General features: G+C 36.6%; 1 protein-coding gene across 1 annotated transcript in view; it reads right to left on the bottom strand.

Moving 5' to 3' along the window:
- Positions 1–25,411, bottom strand: part of LOC138693464 (zwei Ig domain protein zig-8-like) — a 1,129,977-nt gene that overhangs the window by 21,100 nt on the left and 1,083,466 nt on the right. Inside the window, exon 4 of the mRNA XM_069817447.1 lies at positions 19,116–19,442. Coding sequence (XP_069673548.1) covers positions 19,116–19,442 — 327 coding nt within the window. The remainder of the gene's footprint in view (positions 1–19,115; positions 19,443–25,411) is intronic.

Genomic DNA, 25,411 nt, shown 5'->3' with positions numbered 1-25,411 from the left:
GGCTCTTCTGTAAAATCGAAGTAAAGTGTAAGGACTGAGGAGCAATGGCAGAGAAATGTCAGAAAGTGAAGTATATCTTTACGGACAACCTAGATCATATATACCTAGATTGCTCTGAGTTATAGACTTTGACGGTAACAACTTTTGTCAGGTTTACTATGCTGCCATCTAGTTACTACATAAGGAGTCACGTCATAACTCACATTTGAATTGCATTAGCGACTGTACTCCATATCGTGTTCGTTTACGGCGGACGGATGGCGATCCTGGCGGCAGTTCTCTTCAAAGTGCAACCGATTTTAACATAGGAATGAGCAATCTATATGTGATCTGGGCGGACAACTGTGCGGGCAAAAATAAAAAACTCTATGATGGCCCAGTTCTTGAGTTCGTTTGAGTTCGTTTGTGAAAATACACCACCATTTTCCTGAGAGTGGCCATTCATTCATGTCTTGTGAAATTGCCGCTGGATTTCAAGAAATATAATGACATAATGAAACTGGTAAGAAATACGAATTTGTACAATGGACTTACTAGTAATCGAGTTGCCTTGAATGAAGCAGAAACGCATGCCTCATATTCTGACTGATCACTTTGAAATAAAAATCATAGTTTTCAATCTACATTTTCTATGCGTACTATTTATTGCTTTAATATATGACACAGTGATTATAAATAAAATTACAACATTGTCTGGCATCATATCTTTATTTTTTAAACCTTGTAAACTATAGCATGGAAAGCATGGGGCTCTACCACCATGCCCCCCAAGTGCCTTCATGGCATGTTACGGGGATACCTTTACCTTTGTTGTTATTATTATTATTATTATTATTATTATTATTATTATTAAACGGCCCCGAGGTTCACTCAGCCTTCTATAAAATTAGTACCGGGTCTTTCCCGGGGGTAAAAGGCGGTCAGAGCGTGGTGCCGACCACACCACCTCATTCTAGTGCCGAGGTCATGCAAAGCATGGGGTTCTACCTCCATGCCCCCCAAGTGCCTTCATGGCATGTTACGGGGTACCTTTTACCTTTGTAAACGATATGAGTGTAAAAAATGGATATATCCACAACATATTTTCCATTTTTTTTTTCATATTTACACAAAAGTTACAGATTCAAAACTTTGTGAATCCATACACATTGCAGAATACTTTTAGACTTGTAAAAACATTTTGTTGATTCTGCATTTAAAAAGATGTAAAACGTTTTTCTCATTTTCTCCGAACTTTACTTTTGGTCATTATCTAGTTCTTGCACTCATGTCTTCAATTTTCTATCATAATTTCCACAGATACTAGGTAACCACTCAGTTGTTATAACGCCATTTAATAATAATTGATTAAGAAGGTGTTAAAAGTAAAAGTATGAATTACTTTCTCTTGTAACAAAGACAGCAGAGCAGGTTTAGCGTGGCTAAGATTGAGGGCATGGAAAGGTAATAAAATTGTCAACGAAGAAGGGGAGCGTCTTGTCCGCTTTGCAAAGAAAAGGACTCCTATAAACATATTTTATTAGAGTGTGTCGAATTGGAACATGTACGGAGAAAATATCTACCACCCCCGATGCTAAGTCAGAATAGGAGTTCGCTTGCATGTCTTGACCTCATGGGGAATAGAGAATGGGAACAAAAGATTGGATTGTTCCTCTTGAAGGCGAGGCAGATTAGAACTTCAGCTGTTGAAGTTTGTGACGCGAACTGAGGAAGGTATAATAGTATCTACCCAACTGTAAACTTTTACGTCTTTTAGGTTAGGATATATTATATAACGTGTTTTATTGTGTCATTTCCATTTTAATATGTGTGTTCTTTTAGAGAGTAGTTGGTTGTAATCATAGGTAGGGGGGAATCTACAAAGGACGACTTGTTTTGGGTACAAAGCAGGTACGGTCAGAAGACCCGTGCATTGGATTTTAGAGAAAATTATGATAATATAAAATCTGTATGTATAATATTACTCAATAAATCCATCCATCCATCCATCCATCCATCCATCCATCCATCCATCCATCCATCTATCTACTTTATTAGTACACATTTTGTCTACAAGTTGATACAGTTCCTATAGACGTCTTACCAACCTAAATACGTTTAAACATCTCCAAGCTATTTGACTGAAATGTCGTGGTTTATTTTCAACGGGTAAACTTGGCGAATGAGAATGTCTTTAGCGTCTGATGTTTTGTTCTCGTTTCGAAATCTTGACTTAGACTTAGGTGAAAAGAAACTGTAACGACGGGGATGTGATGTGCGGGGTAGAAAAGCGCTCGAGGAACACAATTAATGGCATTCTGGTTTGCTGGTGTTTGAGCCTCGGGACTCAGGAGGTCTGTGGGTTAGGGGAATTCCTCCTCCTCCTCTTCCGAGGAAGCCTCTTCAGAGAACACAAAGCCAGGCGGAGTCGTCCAATTTTACGCTGACCTCCTCCACATTCTATTGAATAGGCGTTAGGGAGTGATCTTTGCCCGAGAGAGAGATAGAGAGGGGGGAGAGAGAGAGCAACGCTTTTGCCTATTCCCACAACAGAGCATATTATACCGACAGTCGGGCCTAGAGCTTTCTAGTATATTGCTGAAGCTTTGAGGACGATGGACATCTGTATGGAGGTGAATGTGTGTATGGATGTGTGGGGTGTAAAGATCCACCTCCAAAGCTTAGAAGTCAGAAATTCACTTCTGCAGACCCAATATACTCTACCCTTTCAAATCCTTTCGCTTTCTCTGCCAATCTTTTCACAATGTATCGTTTCTTTTACGTACCCTAACTTATAAATTATATTTACTTAACTCCTAAGGGTAGGCCCTATTTAGAGACTAGGACGGTATTTCTTATTGGCAATTTCTGGTCTGGTTTACGCAATCACCGCCTCAACCACCACTGTTATAATTGAACTGAATTGAAGGGTTCAGTACCATAGTGGGCCAAGCGCCATTTACTAAAACCGTAGAAAACAAGGGTGAAAATGAAGTTATTACCATAATTCTATGGAAACATATAGCCAATAATATAAAGTTTACACATTAAAACTAAATGATATGTCAATCTTCATTAAACTATGGTATTCACTTAACTGTAACCCTTGCTTTCTCTGTTTTTAATAAATGGTGCTTGGCCCACTATGGCTCTGAACCCTTCAATTTTTACTTCTCACAACAGCATTTCAACTAATTCTTTCTGGACTACTATTCCTTTAACAGCGACGCAATATTTGTTTCCATTCAGTCCGGCGAGGTGTAGCAATTGCCCTGCTACCCAAATGACGGTCGTAATTCTTACTCGTTTCTCTTACGCTTTCATTTAGCTTAAGTTTCTCGCAAACTGAGCCGTCAAACTGCATATTGCGAATGGTCATTGCATTCGGTGTGCAAACTTTGTGACTGAACACTGTTTCTGTACATCGAAGATGATAAATACAGGGCATGTCAAAAGTCCGGTAACACTTTCAATATTTTATTACACAAAAACTACTAATGATAGTACTTTCAAACACACGTCAGTTTAAAGTCAAACTCTCAAAGTTCTGTTTACACCTTACAGAGATTCAATGTGTGAACCACGAGTGACTCGGCAGATGTCCAAACGATAATCAAACTCTTCCCATACTCTTTTCAACATATCCTCTGTGACCGTGGCGGCAGCTTCTCGTATTCTGGTTTTTAGTTCCTCTAAATCACGTGGCAAAGACGGTACAAACACGTGGTCCTTTAGATACCCCCATAGAAAAACGTCACATGCAGTCATATCGGGTGACCTTGGTGGCCATGTCATGAAACATCTGTCCCTTACTCCAGCACGTCCTATCCAACGATCAGACATCTCCGTATTCAGGTAAGCACGAACTGCATTGTGGAAATGTGGCGGAGCCCCATCTTGCTGAAAGATGAAATCGTCATCGAGATCTTGTCTAAGTTGAGGCACCAATCATTGCTCCAACATGTCCAGATATGAATGTCCAGTCACAGTAGCCTCAATGAAGAAGAAAGGTCCGTACAGTTTTCGTTGTGACAACGCGCAGAAAACATTCACCTTTGGTGAATCACGCTCATGTTCATTGATTCTGTGAGGTTTCTGTGTACCCCAAACACGACAGTTGTGCTTGTTAATTTTCCCACTCGTATGGAATGCCGCTTCGTCGCTGAAAATTAAGCGGCTGAATAACTTTGAGAGTTTGACTTTAAACTGACGTGTGTATGAAAGTGCTATCATTAGTAGTTTTTTGTGTGATAAAATATTGAAAGTGTTACCGAACTTTTGATATGCCCTGTACATTTCTGAGACAATTGAAGCTTTCAGTTCAGTGGATAAAGACTTTATTACGGACATTCCAATTTCGACCCGATAGTTATCGATAAGTTTGCTTATAGGAAAGAACGAAGAATGGACTTCCTTTTCAAGTACGACTGAGCGTTTTCAAGGAAGATCTTTAATATATTGTAGTATGACTGTACAGCATCCATCCATCCATCCATCCATCCATCCATCCATCCATCCATCCATCCAGCCATTCACCCCATTTCATCTCAATTCATTTCCACCCATTTCTTTAACCTCACCTTACCTCACCCATCCCATCCCAATCCCATCCCATCCCATCTATCTTATCCACTTATCCTGAACCATCTATAAATCTCATCCATTCATTTCATTCCATTTATCAATCTCAATTTCATCCACTTATCCTATTTATTCTATCAAACACACACATTCATTCCATTCAACTCATCCCATCAAATCTATAAATCTCGTCTCTTTATCCCATCCCATCTATCAATCTCATTCATTTATTTAATTCCATCTATCAATCTCGTCCATTCATCCCATGCACCTCATTTCATCCAATCTATACAACTCATCCCATCCCATCCATCCATTTCGAACATTTATGCCACTCAACCTTCAATCTCACCCATTCATCCCATCCACCTCATTTCATACCATTTATTATCAATCTAATTAATTTATTCCAGCATATCTATCAATATTGTCCAGTCATTTATGTCCCTCATTCCATCCAATATATTTAACTCATCCCATCCAAGCTATCCATTTCATACATTTATGTCACTCCATCTATCAAGCTCACCCATTCATCCCATCCATCTCATTTTATCCTACTTATCACCAATCTCATTAATTTATTCCAGCATATTTCTCAATCTTGTCCATTCATCCCATGCCCCTCATCCCATCCAATCTATTTACCTATCTCATACATTTATCCTATCCAATCTATCAATCTCATCTATCTATTCCATTCCATCTATCAATCTCACCCATTAAACCCATCCACTTCATTTCATCCCATATATTATCAATCTTATTCATTTATTCCAGCATATATATCAATCTTGCCCATTCATTCCATACACCTCGTCGCATCTAATCTATTTACCTATTTCAAACATTTATCCGATCCAATCTATCAATCGCACCCATTCATCCCGTCCACCACATCCCATCAATCTATCAAACTCATATCTTCATTCCATCCCATCCATTAATCTCACCCACTCATCTCATCTCATATGTTACCAATCTCATTCATTTCTTCCATCACATCTATCAATCTCGTCTATTTATCCCATGTACCTCATCCCATCCAATTTATTTACCCATCTCATATATTTACTCCGTCCAACCTATCAATCTTACCCATTTATTTCATCCAATCTATCAATCTCATCTCTTTATTCAACTCTATCAATCTCAATCATTCCATCCACCTTATATAGTCCTATCTATCAATCTCATCCATTTATTTCATCCCATCTACTGTACTCCAACCAGGAGAAAGTCTCAGGGGAATGAGACGCAGCGGGGTAATGCTGTGAATGAATGTTGACGTCATAAGATGTCATAAGGTCACACACGAAAGTATACGCATATCTATTGGCTAACTCTCAAAGCACAAACGATAACACTGATACATATTCTACACCCTAGTTAAAAATTGGATCACGGTTAATCTTCTGGTCTTTTAATCCCTCCATATAGGAATTAACATATTCAGGAGAGCGCATATCTTTTAAATTGACGTTAAAACGATAATATTATCTATCTATTTCGCTCCAATAGACGACGCAATAGCAATTACATTCCTTTCACGCTTAATCTCCTGGTTGGAGAACAGTATCAAACTCGTCCATTCATCCCATGCACATCATCCTATCCAATCCATCTCATTCATTATACGCGTAATATACTATCTACCAATCTCACCTATTCATCCCATCCAACATATTAATCCCCTCATTCATCCCATCCAACTCAACTCATCCCTTCCATCCATCAATTCCAATTCATCTCATCCATCCATCTATCCTATTCCATCCATCCACCCACCCATGCCATCCCATCCTATCCCTCAATCCCAGCCGATAGGATTCCATTCATCCATCCACTTCATTCCATATTACTCCACCTATTAATCTCATCGATCCATCGTATTCATCACATACACATCCTTTAACATCATCCCACCCCATTCATCTACCAAATGTGTCACTTTCAATCATATTGCTCCGCATTCCATAAACACCATTCGTCCCATTCTATCCAAGCAATCCATCCCAATCCATGTATAAAATGCATCCGGCCATAATTCCATCTTACCATCGACCCACAGCGTCCATCCTCTTCGTTTTTTCTCTCCTATTCATCTACATATCTTACCTGTCCATCTTATCCATCCATTACATCTTTCCATCTTATCCATCCATTTCATTTGTTCATCTTATCCATCCATGCCTTCAATTTAATCAAATTTTTTCATCTGTCTTTCATCCATCTATCTAGGCCTTTTTACTTCTACGGTAAGCTCATGTTTTAGATTTTTATAGACCTGCGCCAGATAGAGATACGGTGACATACCGGTAATGTGGAGAAATCACGACGTCAGCCTCAGGTATGAAAGGTATGATGTAATTGTTAGTGGATCATTTCTGTTCTATTGCAGGCCGATATTTGCATACGAAGAAAATGACTTAACCCTGGAGTCCTCACCCTTTTTTGGACTCATTACTGCTCACCTGGGGTATTCTGTCACCACAGAACTTTTCTCTCCTTCCTTCACTGCAGGTAATTGAAACTTTTACTGTCGGTGAATAGCCCAAGCTATTGTTAGATTATTAGACTAAACTACAGAACAAAATGGAGTCATCTGGGATGACGCATCACCCCGGGGAAAACTGAGGAGTGACAAATAGCAGGAGAAATCGAAGTAGGGCATATTCAGAGGAAAACTGTACCAAAAGGTTCGCTCAATATGCATCTCAGAGAATGTACCGGGGATCGAATACCTGTCTCCACGGTTACAGCAAGCCACGATTTGGTGTAACTGCCACTTGTTACCCGTTCTACCTGCACGAAGGCTGACATAAACCCTCCACAACACAAATAGAAATACTCAAGTGATGTAAGCAATGTGTTTTAAGGAGGATGCTATCCCTCCGGGCCCTGTCCGGTGGCATGACATCAGTCCTTCATATTTTAAGTCCCTCGTTTTAAATATAGAGCCAAAGCGCGAGATTCCATAGTGAATTAGATTAGGGCAGTGGATACAATTGCAAGGGGGTTGTGATTTATGATTGTGGGACACTACTACTATCCCCTTCCACTACTACCTTTCTGCTGATGTGCTAGGTTTCGGAAATAAATGTGATTTAGGGCAAAATTGTATTTCAAACTCTCCTCCCCCTTTCTCCCTTTCCTCTTTCCGCCCCGGCAACATATTCCACCCTCAACCCAACCTCATACCCCACTGTAACCCAAGTCAATAAATCAGAGTTTCTGCAGCGCGGGATGCCTACCTAAACAAGTTCAGACCTGATCACGACTATGCATTTACTAATTCTGTTACTTCATTTTTACAGCTGCGGAAGACGACAAATTGCACTTGGTGGGCGTGGCAAATCAAAGACCCAATGCAGCTTCAGTACAATTTGCAAACAATGCGCTTTGTTATTGTTTCACGATATGGAACTTGGCTGCCCTCGACCCGACGGGAAGTCAGGAAATATGAAACAGTAGCAGACTGCTATGGAAAACTGCTACCGCGGAATTTGATTAAATGGATGTCAGTGCTACTTTGGCAAAGCACTTCAAATAAATTATTACTCTACTATTTAAAGTAAAAACTCTAATATGTCATATTCACAATTAATGGGAAAAATAACTTCCTGTTATTTAATGCGAAAAATATTGGTCCATAAATTTGAGAGAAGGCTGTTCTGCGAGTGATTACCATATACAGAGATGGAAGGGCATTGGTAGATAAAGGGACGAACAGAAAGCAAATCAGGTAGCCTATATGTAGATAGATTGGCGAAGCAATGCATGGATGAATGTGCATGTTGATAGAAGGAAAATTTTAAATTATGGTTCATTTAACGACACTCGCAATTGCAGAGGTTATATCAGCGTCGCCGATGTGCCGGAATTTTGTCCCTCAGGAGTTCTTTTACATGCCAGTAAATCTACTGACATGAGCCTCACATTTAAGCACACTTAAATGCCATCGACCTGGGCCGCGATCGAACCCGCAATCTCGAGCACAGAAGGCCAGCGCTATACCAACTACGTTACCGAAGGCCGACTTTATAGGTGGATGAATAGACAGACGAATAGAAATAGACGTATAGATAGCTGTACAGATATGTAGACCGATGAATAAATACATAAATGCATGCATGGATGGATAGCAGGCAGGCAGGCAGGCAGGCAGGCAGGCAGGCAGGCAGATAGATAGATAGATAGATAGATAGATAGATAGATAGATAGATAGATAGATAGATAGATAGATAGATAGATAGATAGATAGACAGACAGACAGACAGATAGATAGATAGATAAGATAGATAAGATAGATAAGACAGACAGACGGACGGACGGACGGACGGACGGACGGACGGACGGACAGACAGACAGACAGACAGACAGACAGACAGACAGACAGACAGACAGACAGACAGACAGACAGACAGACAGACAGACAGACAGACAGACAGATAGATAGATAGATAGATAGATAGATAGATAGATAGATAGATAGATAGATAGATAGATAGATAGACTTATGGAAGGAGAGAGAGATACGGGCAGACGGACGAACAGATGAATAGACCTACGGAAGGACAGACAGACAGACAGACAGACAGACAGACAGACAGACAGAAAACCTATAGGCCTATATCTATGTGTAGTAGTATATATCTACGGTGAACTGTAAGTAATGTCATTAATTTCGGGTTTATTATTTGGGATATTTCATACCAAAAAGTTTAATACCATTTTGATCAGTTTTACTCTCTTTTCGAGTTAAAAATTGTTTTATATGAAACATTTCATAGCGTTTTCCCCTCAGTCAATTTTATTTAAAAGAGCAGTGTATTACGACAATAAATAATGGAAAAAAAATTGTCCTTTAAATGTGCATACATTTTTTAGTTTCGAACTCCGATTTCAGATGTTTATAGAAGATTCTAGTTATGGGCCTACTACTTTAAAATACGTAATAGATTTCAACCACATAGGAACCAGAATGTTCCACAGCATGGCTGCTGAAGTTAGAATTTCTGAAACTCGTGAGAGAAAAAGTGAAAGATAGCAATAGAAAACATTTCAGGAAGCAGAATACGTCGACATGGTCCAACTTCATGCGGATTTTCTTCGTTCTCGTATTTCTTAGACCATTGTAGTGTGACTAAAACTGACGTATTCAAAGTATCTTCTTTATAGATTTATTCTTATTATATGCGTTGAATACCGAAAAAAAAAACAAAACAAATTAATTTGTGGGATAGATACCTTACGAATTAAGATACGATATTGTCGAAACTATAGGAAGAGCAAATAACTCGATAAAACACTATCCAACGATAAACGCGACTAGGTGAAACGTTGAGAAGTCGAAAGAAAATTAATAAGCAACATAAGGAATTGACTGCACATGTTTCGGGTAAAATTATCACAAGAAGACTAAAATTCTTAACATTTACATGATGATGTCAGTGGAGTTATACAAACTCCTGATTTAATCTGCGAAACCATTAAATACCTCCCACATGCCTCGATTGCTATTTGGGATATCAAAACAGAAATGAACGAAGTCATACATTCTGTATACAGTAGCCTCTATAAAGCGGTGGTTTCCAAGAGCTACGCATGTCCCGCCAGATAATGCGGGGACCGAACTTCGTTTCGACGCAAAGATATCTCTTATGGACAAATGTTATGATGGTTCCTATAGTCCGTTTGGCCAGTTGATAGATTTTACCCGCGTCAATTTTAAACCGTAGTCACGTGACGCAGTAATAACAGAAGAACACGATACTTAAAAACTATGACAACCAGAAGAACTTCTGCAGACGGATTAGGCTATAAGATTTCTTTTACAGAAATTAGAAGTCATTGGAAAGGTGCAGCGGAGTCCATAAACTCGAAAAAATATAGTATAATATGTCACGCCACTGCGCACACTCAGTCTGCACGGATAGCTTGAATAGCCGGCAACGATGCGGCATCTGACGGCGGGATTGTTAAAAATTGGCAGCTGAATTCAGCAACGATATGGGTGAAAAATTAATAATATTTAGAACGGAATTGCCCCATATTATACAATTTATCGAATAATTACCATTAATACATGACATTAAAAGAGAATGTGTGGCAGATGATTGGGAAAACCTACTAAGCTTTCTGTAACTTAATATTTCGTTTATTACTGCATATTTTGATAGGTTATCCTGGCTGTTTAATTTAGCACAAAATTAAAAAAAAATCTTTATGTAGTCAGAAATAGTGATGATTAATTTAAAATAAAATACAAGGTGATTCACGAGGAAAGGTAAAAAATTTAGAATACGATATCTCAGGCCATTTTGAGTGAAAAAGTTCTTATGAACATAGGTCCGTTTTCGAACGATTGCGGGGGTAGATGCATTTTTTTGGTCTCGCCCCAATGTGAATCAGACGTTACCACATGCTGCTGACGTGAGATGTGAGACAAGATCACGGATCGCAATGAATGACGTAACATTGAAATCTGCATTGTGAGCAATGTAAATAAGACAAGTTCATAGAAGTTCATTCACCTCACAAACCGGATGGTGGGGCATTAGAAATGTCCAATCGCCTGCCCTTGTCTGATGTATTGACAGAATCGGCACATAACACAAATACACCATCACTTACCAGTTCACAGCAGTTCAGTCAGCTAACTACAATACAGTAGTTATACAGGTACAGTCACCTGAAGAGTTAAGTTGTGTTTCTCAAGATGCCTTATAAATTTTCGACTTCAGAATACGCGGATATTGTGTATGTTTATGGTTTGTGCAATGGAAGTTTCTTGCGTGCCGTTGGTGAATATGAACGACGCTTTCCGAAAAGAAGAGTACCATATCGAAGAGTATTTACTGTCTATGGGGTTGGATGGAAAACTTGGTATACCAAAGGAAGGTGGAAACGAGAGAGGCGCTAATCGACCGTATTTTGGATGCTGCACGCCGCATAAAGAACAGCCACGAGCAACTCTCCCGAGCGATGGGCGCGATTCACGCCTGAGCGTAACGGTGCATTGAAGCAGAAGGAGGTACCTTTGAAAATGTGCGAAAACATCGACCCCAACATCTAAAATATTAGGTATGTATGCGCACTTTAAATCCGTCCGTTATCTGTCTGTAAATGCGAGTTAGTACAATGGAATCCCAGACGTTTTTGTGAAATTAAAGAGCCACATCTCCGTAACCGTTCGAAAACGGACCCATATTCATATGAATTTTTTGACTCAGAGTGACTTCAGAATTCACATCCTAAATTTTTTATCTTTCCTCGTGAATGACTCTGTATATAGTATATATAGCATTAACCTCAATTTGGATTTTTGTCACTTTGCCTCTTCACTGATTTTTGTGTTAAATCAGACAGACCTTCTAAGCGAGATTATTTAGTGATAACTCTTTGAATCTCCACAAGTTTATTTTGACGTAATTAACATAAAGATATTTCTTATACAGAATAAAGTGTAGAACTAATTATCGCCGCTGTTAATACAGTAAATAACTAGATTATAATAATAATAATAATAATAATAATAATAATAATAATAATAATAATAATAATAATAATAATTACAGCCAGGATTTTAAAGGAAACCCCTTTTTTATTTCAATACGAAACATGAAATAATTAATTACGATGTTCAGAACTATCTTCCACCAGCCAAATTATGTTATTTTGACTTCCCTTTTTTCCTTTTTTAGTCCATATTCCCCATTTTTCCCTTTTTAAAAACATCTCTTATTTTGGTCCTTTTTTGACAGAATATCGCAAACATTTAGATAATTTTCCTAAATTTTTCCGATAGGAATATAACTTCCTAAGCAAGCGAAAATAAATATCGATCTTCTTTTGATTCCAGACATTGAAAAACTAATAAAGTGTGCTGATTTAGAGTTCAGGGTAAAAAGAAAATTTTCACCTCTGGTTTCAGTTGATGTTGAGCGGTCATTTTCTGTTTATAAAGACATTCTGCATTCAAAGAGGCAGAATAATATTGAAACATATTGAAATGTTGAATGTGATTAAATACAACACTTTCCTTATGTTGTGAAGCGATAAATATAAGCTTGTGTGTGCTATATGTATCCATGAATGTGCTGAAGTGTGTTTTCAATTGATACAGCACCCTTTTGAGGGAGTAATATAGTCCTTTTTTAAGTCTTTTTTTGACTATTTCAAATACAACACTTCCCTTATGTTGCGAAGAGATAAATGTAAGTTTGTGTGTGCCAAGTATATCCATGAATGTGCTGAAGTGTGTTTTGGGAAAAAATATAGTCCTTTTTTCAAGTCCTTTGTTTTGGCTATAACTTCCGTTTTTTGTCCTTTTCTGATGAAAAATTTTCCCTTTAAAATCCGGTCTCTAAAATAATACTATATAGGCTAATTTCATGGCTAACATGGATAAAACAAAGGGTAATAAAGGTAAGAGAATTTACTATTTAAAACATAGGTGCTGAAAACGGTAAATGCTTTTAAGTTACATAGATAAATTATTATTATTATTATTATTATTATTATTATTATTATTATTTCCTCTACATCCTCTTCATGTTCTAACAAATAAATAAATTTAAAAGGCATGTTGTTCCGACAAATTATTATTATTATTATTATTATTATTATTATTATTATTATTATTATTATTATTATTTCCTGTATATCTGCCTCATGTTCTAACAAATAAATAAATAAATTTAAAAGGCATGTTGGTCCGACAAGTTATTATTATTAGGATTATTATTATTATTATTATTATTATTATTATTATTATTATTATTATTATTTCCTCTATATCTGCCTCATTTTCTAACAAATAAATAAATTTAAAAGGCATGTTGGTCCGACAAGTTATGTATTATTATTATTATTATTATTATTATTATTATTATTATTATTATTATTATTATTATTTCCTCTATATCTGCCTCATGTTCTAACAAATAAATAAATTTAAAAGGCATGTTGGTCCGACAAGTTATTATTATTATTATTATTATTATTATTATTATTATTATTATTATTGTTATTATTTTCTCTATATCAGCCTCATGTTATAACAAATAAATAAATTTAAAAGGCATGTTGGTCTGACAAGTTATTATTATTATTATTGTTATTATTATTATTATTATTATTATTATTATTATTATTATTATTATTATTATTATAAACATATTATTAAAGAAATAAATACTAGATTCATGTTGTCAGTCATCTTCACTAAGAAACGATGCAATGACACTGTTATAAAAACCAGTTGATGCTATATACCGCAAGCGTCAACAGAATTTTTCGCACGTGGCGTAGGATCCGTTTAACTATTGGAAATCACCGCTTAACATAGTCTCTCTGCCGTCTTAGCGTCGTGGTCTAATGTGTAATATCCTGAATTAATAATACTAAATTGAAAGAATCATAATGAAACATAATATACATCATATTATACAAGAACAATACCATCGAGACAGACTGGGTTCTTGTCTTAACTCTGCACTGGACTTTCATTCAACATCTTTGGTCCCTTACATTGATCTTTTGTATACAAGTTTTGCAATTGAAGCACAAAATCCCTTTGTATGTTGACACACAAATGTTGAACAGAGAGAGGTCGTGAAATTGCGCACATGTGTGTGTGAGCTGGGAACAATGGCTTATCCTAAGGAACTGTCGACGTGTTGAAGGCTTTGTACTCCCTGGTTATCTACATACTTGGATAGTGTTGTATACTGTGGCTGCTTCCAGATACGTTCGTCCGTTAAACGCTGCGAGACTGTAAATAGGATGTGTTGAATGAAGCCTTTACCAATTGTGGCCATCCGCTTGAAACTATTGTAAGGTATATCTATCATACGGTGTCAGGAAATCAGGGGTTAACTATGGCTCGCCTTATAGCCGGAACAAAAGGGGAAATGTATAAATCTGGGATAAACAGCTATTGTGACCAATATTCCATCCCGATCCACCGACCATGTTTCTGGTCTGTACCAATCGCAACCCGAAACATCCGGCTAAAATCATTTCACACTATTGAACTCCAAAAGCAACCCCACTATAAAATCCTGCGTGTACTAACAATGCCATTATCCGAAATATCAATTGGACCATTTAGCAATTACACAGTTTGACTCTGCTATAGATTACAGCGTGACCATCCTTGTCGCATCTCTAATCAAAATACTCACAATTACAAGCTGAATGTTGTTATCATATGATAATGAGGTAGATCAAAATGGGAAATTGTAGGCTATGCATTTATGTAATACATGAAAAGCACCAGTCTTTCGATTTTTATACTGAAACATTTTAGTACACAATCTATAGGCCTAAGGTTTAGCTTAGGTTTTCCGCCCCTATTCTTTTCAAATATTCCACATGTATTATTAAGTAATTACATTAACAAATAGGAAATAGTTATTTTTACACAAGTGAGTAAAAGTAGCCTAAATGTGATCTGCAATTGGGAGTGTGTTATTTTTCACGGGTAGATAAAATCCATTTACGTAAAAGTATAATAAAAAAAACTTTCATTCAATCTCTCTTAATAAATCGTTATTATAAATGAATATAATAATATTAATAATAATAGACTAATAATAGTAATAATAATAATAATAATAATAATAATAATAATAATAATAAGTAACAGCAATTTCAGTGCGACTAGCATTTGTAATGGCCATATTAAAATTAAGCTCAAGGACAGTCGCTCAAAGTTGCAGACATTAACTTAAAAACCCCGTGTTTTTCACATTCTCAACTATATTTTATACAGAGAAGTAAGAAAAAAAAAGATTTTACACACATGAAAAAGCAATTCAATGACATTTTTGTCATATTGCTAATGTAAATGTATAATCACATTGACAATGTAGTATGTTGTGCATTAATTTACAAAAAAACCGGTGTATGTCTCTCAGAATATTAGTCTTTACATTAAAAATGACTTATTGCGAGTATAAATTGTATTGTGTATTCTGTGTATAAAATAAGAAATAATATAATATGTTCTGAATTTGTGAGATATAGTTTCTCAAGTCACATAAAACATAGTCGTACAGCGGTCAAGGGGTAAAAAATCATCCAATATAAATTAAATTATATACGTGTATATTGATTCTTTGGTACGACCGATAGAGAGATAAATTTTGGCTCTCAATGACACCCCAATGGGTTCAGACTGGGAACAAGGGAATTCCCTGTTTATCGTCAGCTGTCTCTGAAATTCAAGTGAAAGCACACACAGTCATGAAATTACGTGAAATGCACAGCTTCAGATCAATGTACAGATTTTATAATTATTTTATCTCTGCCTCTGTGCAACGTCACATTTGCGGGGGAGGAAAGGAGACGGCAGAAAGGTTGTAATGCTTTTTAAAACGTTGACTCCCATGACTAAGATAAGCCACTTGAAACTTAACAGTCACTGACCGGCAGAGATAAAATGTAAGATCTGTAGAACAGTGATACAATACTAAGTGGGCCTATGGGGACCGAGGGGTGTGTTTTTGTTTTGCTGTACTTCAAGACAATGCTAACTCATTTAAAGTTTGTGTGGCTGTAGCTTATATACTGTGTGTGTGTGTGTTCGTTTGGTTTTATTTTATTATTTTATTTGTATTTCTGGTGATGTGGAAGAGAAAGCCTGGTGGCCTTAACTACACCAGAGTAAATAAATAAACACACACATATATATAATATCTATATACATTTGAGTGTAAGGCACGTGATGAAATGTTTTCTTTCGTTGCCTGATCTGCAGTTGTTTTAAATTCAGTTAATCCTTTCAGGCATTTGGCTAAGAAGTTCATTAACTCATGTAAGTGACGGTATGTAAAGATTCATCTTGATGGATGAGGAAAGACAATTCGTTTTGGTTGTCTACAGTTGAGTTTCTGAGATTTCCGAAAACTCTAACAACCAACTTAATGAAAAAAAAAGAAGCAAGGAAGGCAACCCGTGCAACGCCGGGTGCTTTCAGCTAGTTTAATATAAGTTAAAATTTATAAAACAGTTATATTACCGGTTGTTCTGTATGGTTGTGAAACTTGGACTCTCACTTTGAGGGAGGAACAGAGATTAAGGGTGTTTGAGAATAAGGTTCTTAGGAAAATATTTCGGGCTGAGAGGGATGAAGTTACAGGAGAATGGAGAAAGTTATGCAACGCAGAACTGCACGCATTGTATTCTTCACCTGACATAATTAGAAATATTAAATCCAGACATTTGAGATGGGCAGGGCATGTAGCACGTAGGGGCGAATCCAGAAATGCATATAGAGTGTTAGTTGGGAGACCGGAGGAAAAAAGATCTTTGGGGTGGCAGAGACGTAGATGGGAGGATAATATTAAAATGGATTTGCGAACCCGGATCACGCAAGTGAAGTGTGCAGCATTGGATACACACATACACAGAGACAAACACAAACACACACATACACAGTTTGTACGACGTCAATAAATGTGATATTCCTCGAAAGTTACTACAGTCAGTCTTTTCTCCCTTCTTAAAGATAGGTACAATAATTATGGACTCCTTCCACTGTTCTGGTACCATTTCCTTCTCCCAAATAACAAGGAGAAGCTTATAAATATCAATAGATGATGCGTTTCCATCCTCTTTTATTAATTCCGTTGGAATTTGATTGATACCTGAAGACTTGCACTTTTTCAGCTTCTCTATCACAATTTCGACTTCATAAAGTGTGGGTTCGAGTATAGATGGTTCAACAGTTTGTATTTGAATTTCGTCCCGATCATTTCTACTTGACCTATGTACATGTAGTAGTTGCCCAAAATAATTTTTCCTTCTGTTCAGGATGGAATGAGAGTCTGCAAGCTAGTCACCATTCTCATCCTTGATCAAGTTTATCCTTGCCTGATATCCGTTCTTAAATTTCTTTATGCCCTTATATAAATCTCTAAAGTTTTTATTCTTACTATTTATTTCTGTCTCATTCAGTTTTTCCTTCAAGTAATCTCTCTTTTTGTTCCTAAGTGTACTTCTTGTTTCTCGTCTTTCATTGAAATAATTGTCTTTATTCGACTCAACTGGATCCTGTAAGAATTTAAATTTTGCCTGTTTCCTCCTTTCTACTACCATGCAACAATCTCCATTAAACCACGGTTTTTCTTCTTTAGTTTCATAATAACCTATACTCTGCTCAGCTGCAATTTTGTTATTATATCTGATATTTTTCCACACGCTATTAATATCAAATTCCTTCTCAACTTCGTCGAAACTTCCTTAAGTGGCAAACCTATTTGATATTTCGACCTAATAATGTTGCTTAGTTTCCTGGTCTTTTAATTTCGGAATATTGACTCTTTTAACATTAACTTGTTGCTCTAGTCGCTTGGCTACTGATAGTCCTTCTCTTAATTCTCCAACTACCAAATAATGGTCAGAATTACAGTCTGCCGCCCTGAAGATTCATATATCTACTACACTAGTATGTCTTCGTTTATCTATCAAGATGTGATCTATTTTGTTGTGTGTCAATCCATCTATGGAAGTCCAAATATATTTGTGTAAACTCTTATGCGGGAATGTTTCACTTTTCACAATTGAATTTTTTGATGTGACAAAGTTGACTAGCCTAACTCTATTATCATTGCTAGTTATATGTGAGCTCTCTTTTCCAATAGTCGGTTTGAAGATATCCACCTGTCCTACTATAGCATTGAAATCCCCGAATAAATTTTTCATGTTATATCTAGATAACTGATCAAAAGGGTATTCCAAATCTTCACAGAGGCTATCCTTTATATGTTCGTCTTTCTCTTCTGCAGGAACGTGAGCATTTATAACTATGATATCCCACCATCTACCTTTAAGTACTTAATACAATAACCTGTCACTGATAAATTCGACCTTGTCTACTTAACTTTACAGAAGACTTAATGGAATTGAATCTTTATGTTGCTTCGTCAAAGACTATACTTCTTTCTGTCGCGCCTTCAGATTTGTTTTGTTTTTTCATGAGTCTACTTGTAGTTCTCTTTCCTATGTCGATATTTCACAATGGACATTCTAAGATAAATAATAAGTAAGTGTATACAGAAAATGTGCAGGAAAGAATAGAAAATTCAACTAAATAAATTAAAGTAAATATTAATTTAATTATTAATAAGTAATTGTAAATATTGAGACTAACAATTACATACTTAGTAACAATTCAATCTAATTCGTGGCACGAACAGCCCATGAAGGGCTAAGGTCGACTAGCTGCTGGATTCAAGTCTACATGCTTCCGAAGAGGTAAACGATCATCCAACCAGAACGGAGGTATCGTGTGGTAACCACAATGATCCCCCTTGCTGTTATAGCTGGTTTTCGAAGCTGGATTTCGCTACCTGTCGTAGCTCCCGAAATTCATCACTGTTCTTGACAGGCACCAGCCTCATACACTGGCCGATATTTCATGAAGAAATTCCTTCCACGTGAGAACTCGCACCATGGTGCCTCAGACCAGGACGCTAGGGCGCGGAAAACTTGTTAAAAATTAATGTAGGGTACTGAAATGATAAAGAAATTCGTGGTACACGTACCATTGATGACGTGCACATTGACGCTGGCAGGTTCCGCGATGGTGGGAATGCAGGTGTAGTTGCCCGAGTCTGCAGGTCGCGCCTTGGAGATGTGGAGCCGAGATGTGAGTTGATCCGTCCAGTCGATGTCGATGCGAACTCGGGGCTGCGGCTGAGCGGACGCCGTCTGCTCCGTGAGTACTACCGGCTGCTGGATGATGGCTGCCCCTCTGTACCAGAATACCGTCCCGAGGTCGTGCGGGCCCTGGCTGATCACGCAGGTCAGTGTCACAGAACTCCCCGTCTTCACGTATAGATCCGCTGGTCCCATGATCCTCGCCTTCGCCTCTGCAAGTAAATAAAACAAAGACTTAATCAGAACATTTATTTACTACCCGTCCGTTGTAATTGACCGGTGTTGATTCCACGAACTAGCAGAGTGCGTCATCCCCCTTCACGAATGCCCCGAGCTCCGTAATCGTTGCTTATATACAACGACATTAGCGACATCAGCGCTCAGCAGCTCATTTAACATTGAACGCATAGTAGAACATACAATAGTTTACTAATGCCCGGTTTCTGGTACACCTTAGTTAACTCTCAGTTACTTAACTGCTCTTATAAATTTAACTACACTGATAACTTTCATGAGTTTCCGGAAAGTTGAATGTAGATTTCTCAGTGCTTGTAACTAACAGTTGAGGTAATTTCAAGTTCAGTATCTATTGTCGTCCATAGATGTCTCCACTAGGATTTTATTAGTGATTTTTAGTTATTTATAGTTACTTTTGTTTGCAGAAGTTTTCAGCAGTAATATGGCTGACAGGTACACAGTGAGCTCTGTACAAGTAGGTGCAAGGCTTTTTAATTAAAGAACCATGTGATAAACGATAATATACTTGTACACTTCCATCTCAATCGTAATATGATTAAAAAAGCAATAATTGTTGGTATTTGACGTGATCATCGAGATAAATAATACTAGTGGAGAGGGCTAGATGTAACTTCTGCTTCAAAACTGCAACCATATTCAGCTGTGGTGGCTATGGCAGCCATACTGATAAACATGTCAAAATATTTTACATTCGTCCATATGAATGCTTTCATGTATTCAAATCGACTTTTCAGAGTCCGAAATACCATTAGCATTGGTAGAACACCCAAGAATAAAATATTCCTCGACTGACGACATAGAATCTTTAGTTGATGACAAAAATTAAACTTGAGATGTCCAAAATTGTGTTCACAAACACACATTATTATCCTAATATGTCATAGAAAGTAAAACATTTACCGTAAGTTACGTAAATAAAACGCCAAAGTTTTAAAACTATACAGATAATATAGAAATCAATTTATTGCGATCTATATTATTATTTAATATCGGTTATTATAGTTTACAAAACAGTAATGCAGTAGCATCGCATGTCGGTATTTGTTCGAATCAGTACTAACAGCCAGGTAAATACAGGCCGAAGCATAGTTACCAGTTGAAGCAAAGATAACTGTAAAGATGACGATAACTGCTGTTTCGGAAACTCATTTTAAACATATAAGCACTTTAAATCATAGATAACTGTGTATGTACACGTAACTGTCATTTCAGAAACTGGGCATAATACTCATTGTGTTATTTTATTGTTTAATTCCACGATCCGTTATGAACAAAACATTCACTTATAATTTTTATTTAGAATATGCTATGCTTTTCTAAACACTTAACAAAGAAACCGTCGCATGTCGTGGTGCTTGAATTTAATGAAAACGCTTATTTAAGCTAATTTTCGTTCGTTAAGAAACGTGGTGATAGTCGTTCGTTTCGCTTTTTCCTCGTTTACGAAATAAAATGACTTTAAAATCGATGTTACTTATGCCGCTTCTTGCAAGCACTCGAATCCTCATAGTTCCGCGACACCGTATCACAGCTCTCGCATCACTGCTCTAGTCTATTTTCTTTTTCTCCTAATTTACATTAATAGAGTACTCTTGTTGAAATACAAATTCAATTTGAATTTAAAATATGTATTAACTTTGTGACACATTTTAAATATGTGGATTCGAAATGAAGTGGTCGGAAGAAAGAGCCATTGGACAGTACAAACATTTTATATAGGCCAGGCTGACCAGGCGTACCCAATTTCCGGGGACAGTCTTCGGTTTTGAGTTGCTGTTCCCGGGGAGAAAATGTCCCCGTTTTTGTCCCCAGAAATTAATTTTGTCCCCAGAAGCTTCGATTTTGTTTCAATTACATTTTACTGGAACCGCTGCGATTCATGCAAATTTTTGTCAAAAAAAAAAAAAAAACAGCGAGCACAGTATGATATATTCTGCACTCTTTTAGAAGAACATAGCATCTTTGTCTTTGGTCATCTTAGCATTCGTGTTGTGCGGAAGTGTTAGAACTGCCGCAGCGTCCATTTTTAAGTAGTTAAAAAATTAGGAATTTTGTAACAAGCCAACAGGTGAAAAGTGGTATGATGTTTTTCAAAATAAAAACTCCATTCCATTTGAAAATCTTCTCAAAATAGTATCATTGATCATGTGTCTTCCAGTCAGTAATTCATCAGTTGAAACACTTTCCTCCACAATGAACTCAGTCTTGACTGATCAAAAATCAAGAATGAAAGCTGAAACAGTTAAAGCTTTGTTACAAGTGAAAACAAACTTTCATTTCTCATGTGAAGAACTTAATGTGAAGCTGTATGGAAATGAAAATATCTTAAAAAGATAAATTCCTCATACAAGTACTCGTAAAATATGTGTTAGAGTTCAGTGTGTATAATATTATGTGAAAGACTTTCATGCATGCGTCAGTACTGAAATTGAATTCTTATTGGCTATAATTATGTATAGGAGTTACGTGTGTTTATACATTTAATTAAAACAGTTAAGATACTCTACAAATTTAGTGTGCAAAGTTCTATCATTGTACCTACCGTTACATGTATTTTCTGCAACATTTCAACGGAGAGTGACTAGGTAAGCGTTTGTGGTTTTTCTTGAAATTGCCGATATCCCCTGCTGAATCATATAAAATCTGGTCAGCCTAATATAGGCTATTTTTTTTACACTTTTCTGTCACACACACTATTTTTAACATGCAACATTATTGCAAGAATGTTATCAAATTTTCTAACATGTTTCTCCGTCACATATCCACACCTCTACCACGCGTATATTAGCATGCCTTTGAGGACAGCTGAATGAAACTGTTGATACACAACAGAATGTAATGTCATTATGAAGCCCCTATCGCGCAATGTGTCTGAAATATTTTCACAAATAATTTTGTCTGAAATACTCTTCTAGCCTTCGAATTACAATTTTATATTGCCTTAAAAATACACATCTAAGGGTTGCACAAATCTTGTAGTTTTTGGACGAATAATTTGTGTATTAATTATCTTACCATGTAAAGTATGTATTGTTCACTCCTTCAAAAATAAATATAGTATCATCTATCTGACTACTCCAGGAATCCAGAAGTAGTTGTATGTCTTTTTCAACATCAGGGAAAAATACATCTCTTGACCACTTTCTCACGTGATTTTTTTGGCAATCTACCGGAACTACTTGTATCGATCACAATATTAAATAACTTATCTTTGTTTACATGTTGTTTTACTTTAGGTCTAATTTCCTCTTTCGGTTCTTGATAGCATAGTATGTATAGTCTGTTCCTAGACTTCGAGCTGCATACCTATGGATTTAGACCGTGCACAGTGGGGTATTTGCATAAAAAAGTTAGCCAAAAGTCGATATTGTCAATATTGTCCTACCCCTGAAATTCTTGCCGCCTGAAAGAAGTAAATAGTGGGGGAGCAATAAAATAAAAGTTTGTGTTTCATCTACTTGATCATGTGGCCGTCAGTGCAGTCCAAAGTTGAGTGTTTTTGACACTACACATGCTCTGCGCAAGTTCACAAGTTCATTATTGTTTTTCTACGTTTCAAAGATACAGTATGTCCTGTTACAAGATGGATCCTTCTCAGAAAGGTATGTACTTCACTTTTGAGCGATTTTTCTGCTCATATAAAGTATTTTTAAGAAGTTATTGCGTTTAGAAAACCATCAATATTTCAGTATTTTTTTCACGAACGTAAATTTTCGTTTAATGATTTAGTCCACTTCAGGGTGAGTCCCGATGTTTCTTTGTGTATTATTACAAAGACTAGATCTCTGGGTATGTAATAGAAAAGAAATTGGCTGCGACTTCGTGCGAATTTTATATTTTTATACATTTTTGTTACGAACACTAATTTTCATTTTTTAATCTGCTACAAATAAATATTTTTTTCTTTTACTAGGGCCATCTACAATGAAATTTTGTTAAGGAAACAGTTATATGATATCATGCAAAAGCAAAAAAAACTGTGATATCAAGGAAAAATTGGAATATCTAGAAAAAATCGTGTTAATGCAAGAGAATTGTTCAGAGGAACAAGTTAACGCGTTTAAACATACATTTTCGTATGTGAAAGCAGAGTTAAAAAATGAGATGGTTGAATGCACACAGAAAAGATTATTTATTCAGAAAAAAGAATGAAAGCTGGTTTCAAGGGACCTTGGAGTTAGGCCTACCAAAAGCAAGACAACGGCTACGACGTGATCGAGACGGCCCACAAAATTCTTTCAGCGACTCTAGTGAACGAAGTAAAAGAAGGAAGACACAAGGACTTAGATAAATAGTAAACACTGAGGAATTAATTTTTGCCACCCAGATATTGTTGCGAGCCTCTGGAAAACCCCATGCACCAAAAGTTAAGGAAATTACTAAATCTCCTAAGCGAGTCACAAAATACAGTAAGGCGTACTCCAGCATTTCACAAGAAAAAAGAGGCCAGTTTTATCTCCACAAGCTCTTTTCATATTTGTGAAAGCTGGTAATTTACTTTGTCACCTGCTATTTATGTGCCTTATTGTTCCTTCATAATCTGTTCTACTATTAAATAATACACATTAACTGTAATTTTAGAAGTTGTATCAAGTGGACATAAAGTTGATATTTAGAAATTCGCTGCTTACGCCACGAATGTAGCAAATCTATATATTAAGCTGTAATCGTGGCATCCAATGATTCCTACAATGCATAAGATTTTAATTCACGGCCCAGCTATAATTGAAAATGCTCATTTAAGAATTGGGCAACTGTCAGAGGAAGCAGCAGTTGAAGCTAGGAATAAGCACTTCCGTTCCTACCGCCAGAATTATGATAGAAAGTAACCTAAATATAATTAACAGGCTGCTGCTTAGCCTAGATCCTCTGCTCACAAGCATGATATTAACCTGAGGAAGAGAACGAAACTATTTTAAAATAAAACACAGAAATGCTACTACTTTCTTTATGATTTCAGCTGATCAAAATGAAGAAAGTAACTGCAAGTGAAGCTGAAGAGTCTTCTGATGAGAAATCATGGGAATAATCTCATTGGTACAGTATCTGATAAAGTGAAAGTGAGCTAAATTCTTAACTACAAAAATAACCTTAAAATATACATTCACGACATGAAAACTACCTACGTATTTTTATATTAATATCTTAAATACTTGCATAATTACATATATTATATAATCAGTGTTAACTTATTTGCAAATTATATTAGCATATTAATTATACAGGATGGGTCAGAAGGAAAAGTATATGGTGTGAGGGGTGATAATATTGGTGATTCTGAAAAAAGAGTTTCTACGAGCAATTGCCCTATTCTTAGCATAATCTGACATAGCCTACAGCTGTTTGAAAATCACGGACGTCAGTCTCATGTCCTTCATTAGCACTCATCCGGACCCAACAAAAACGACATCAGGTTGTAGTAAGTTCAATGAAACATATCCTGGACGTTTGATCGGTCACAGTGGAGTCATTTATTGACCACCGAGGTCACCCGACATTACTACATTGGGTTATTCTTTTTGTGATTGTGATCTGTTTGTATAGGGAATCACATTAGTCGGAATATAACCTCGAAGTTTCTGCGACTTAAGTAATAAATAAAGAATTTGGATAAAACAACGAAATACATTTTGTATTTCTCTACAAGTGCCATAATCCCCTTATTACATCCTAATTTAATATATTATCCCAATTAAATGTGATTGGAACACTATAATAATTTTGGCCAACTTTTTGGTGCAAATACCCCACTGTGCTGTGTACGAATGAGTGAAAGATGCCATGGATTGCACTACCACTGTATTAATGTGAGTTAAAAGAAAATAAAAACGACTGGAGCATTGATGCGAGAGCTGTGATACGATGTTACGAAGCTATGATGATCCGAGTGCGTGCAAGAACCATCAGGTCCAATATCCACATA

The sequence above is a fragment of the Periplaneta americana genome, chromosome 17 (assembly GCF_040183065.1).
Source record: "Periplaneta americana isolate PAMFEO1 chromosome 17, P.americana_PAMFEO1_priV1, whole genome shotgun sequence".
Taxonomy (NCBI): Eukaryota; Metazoa; Arthropoda; class Insecta; order Blattodea; family Blattidae; genus Periplaneta; species Periplaneta americana.
The sequence above is the reverse complement of the archived record's forward strand: the minus strand, read 5'-3'. Positions and strand labels throughout refer to the sequence as shown.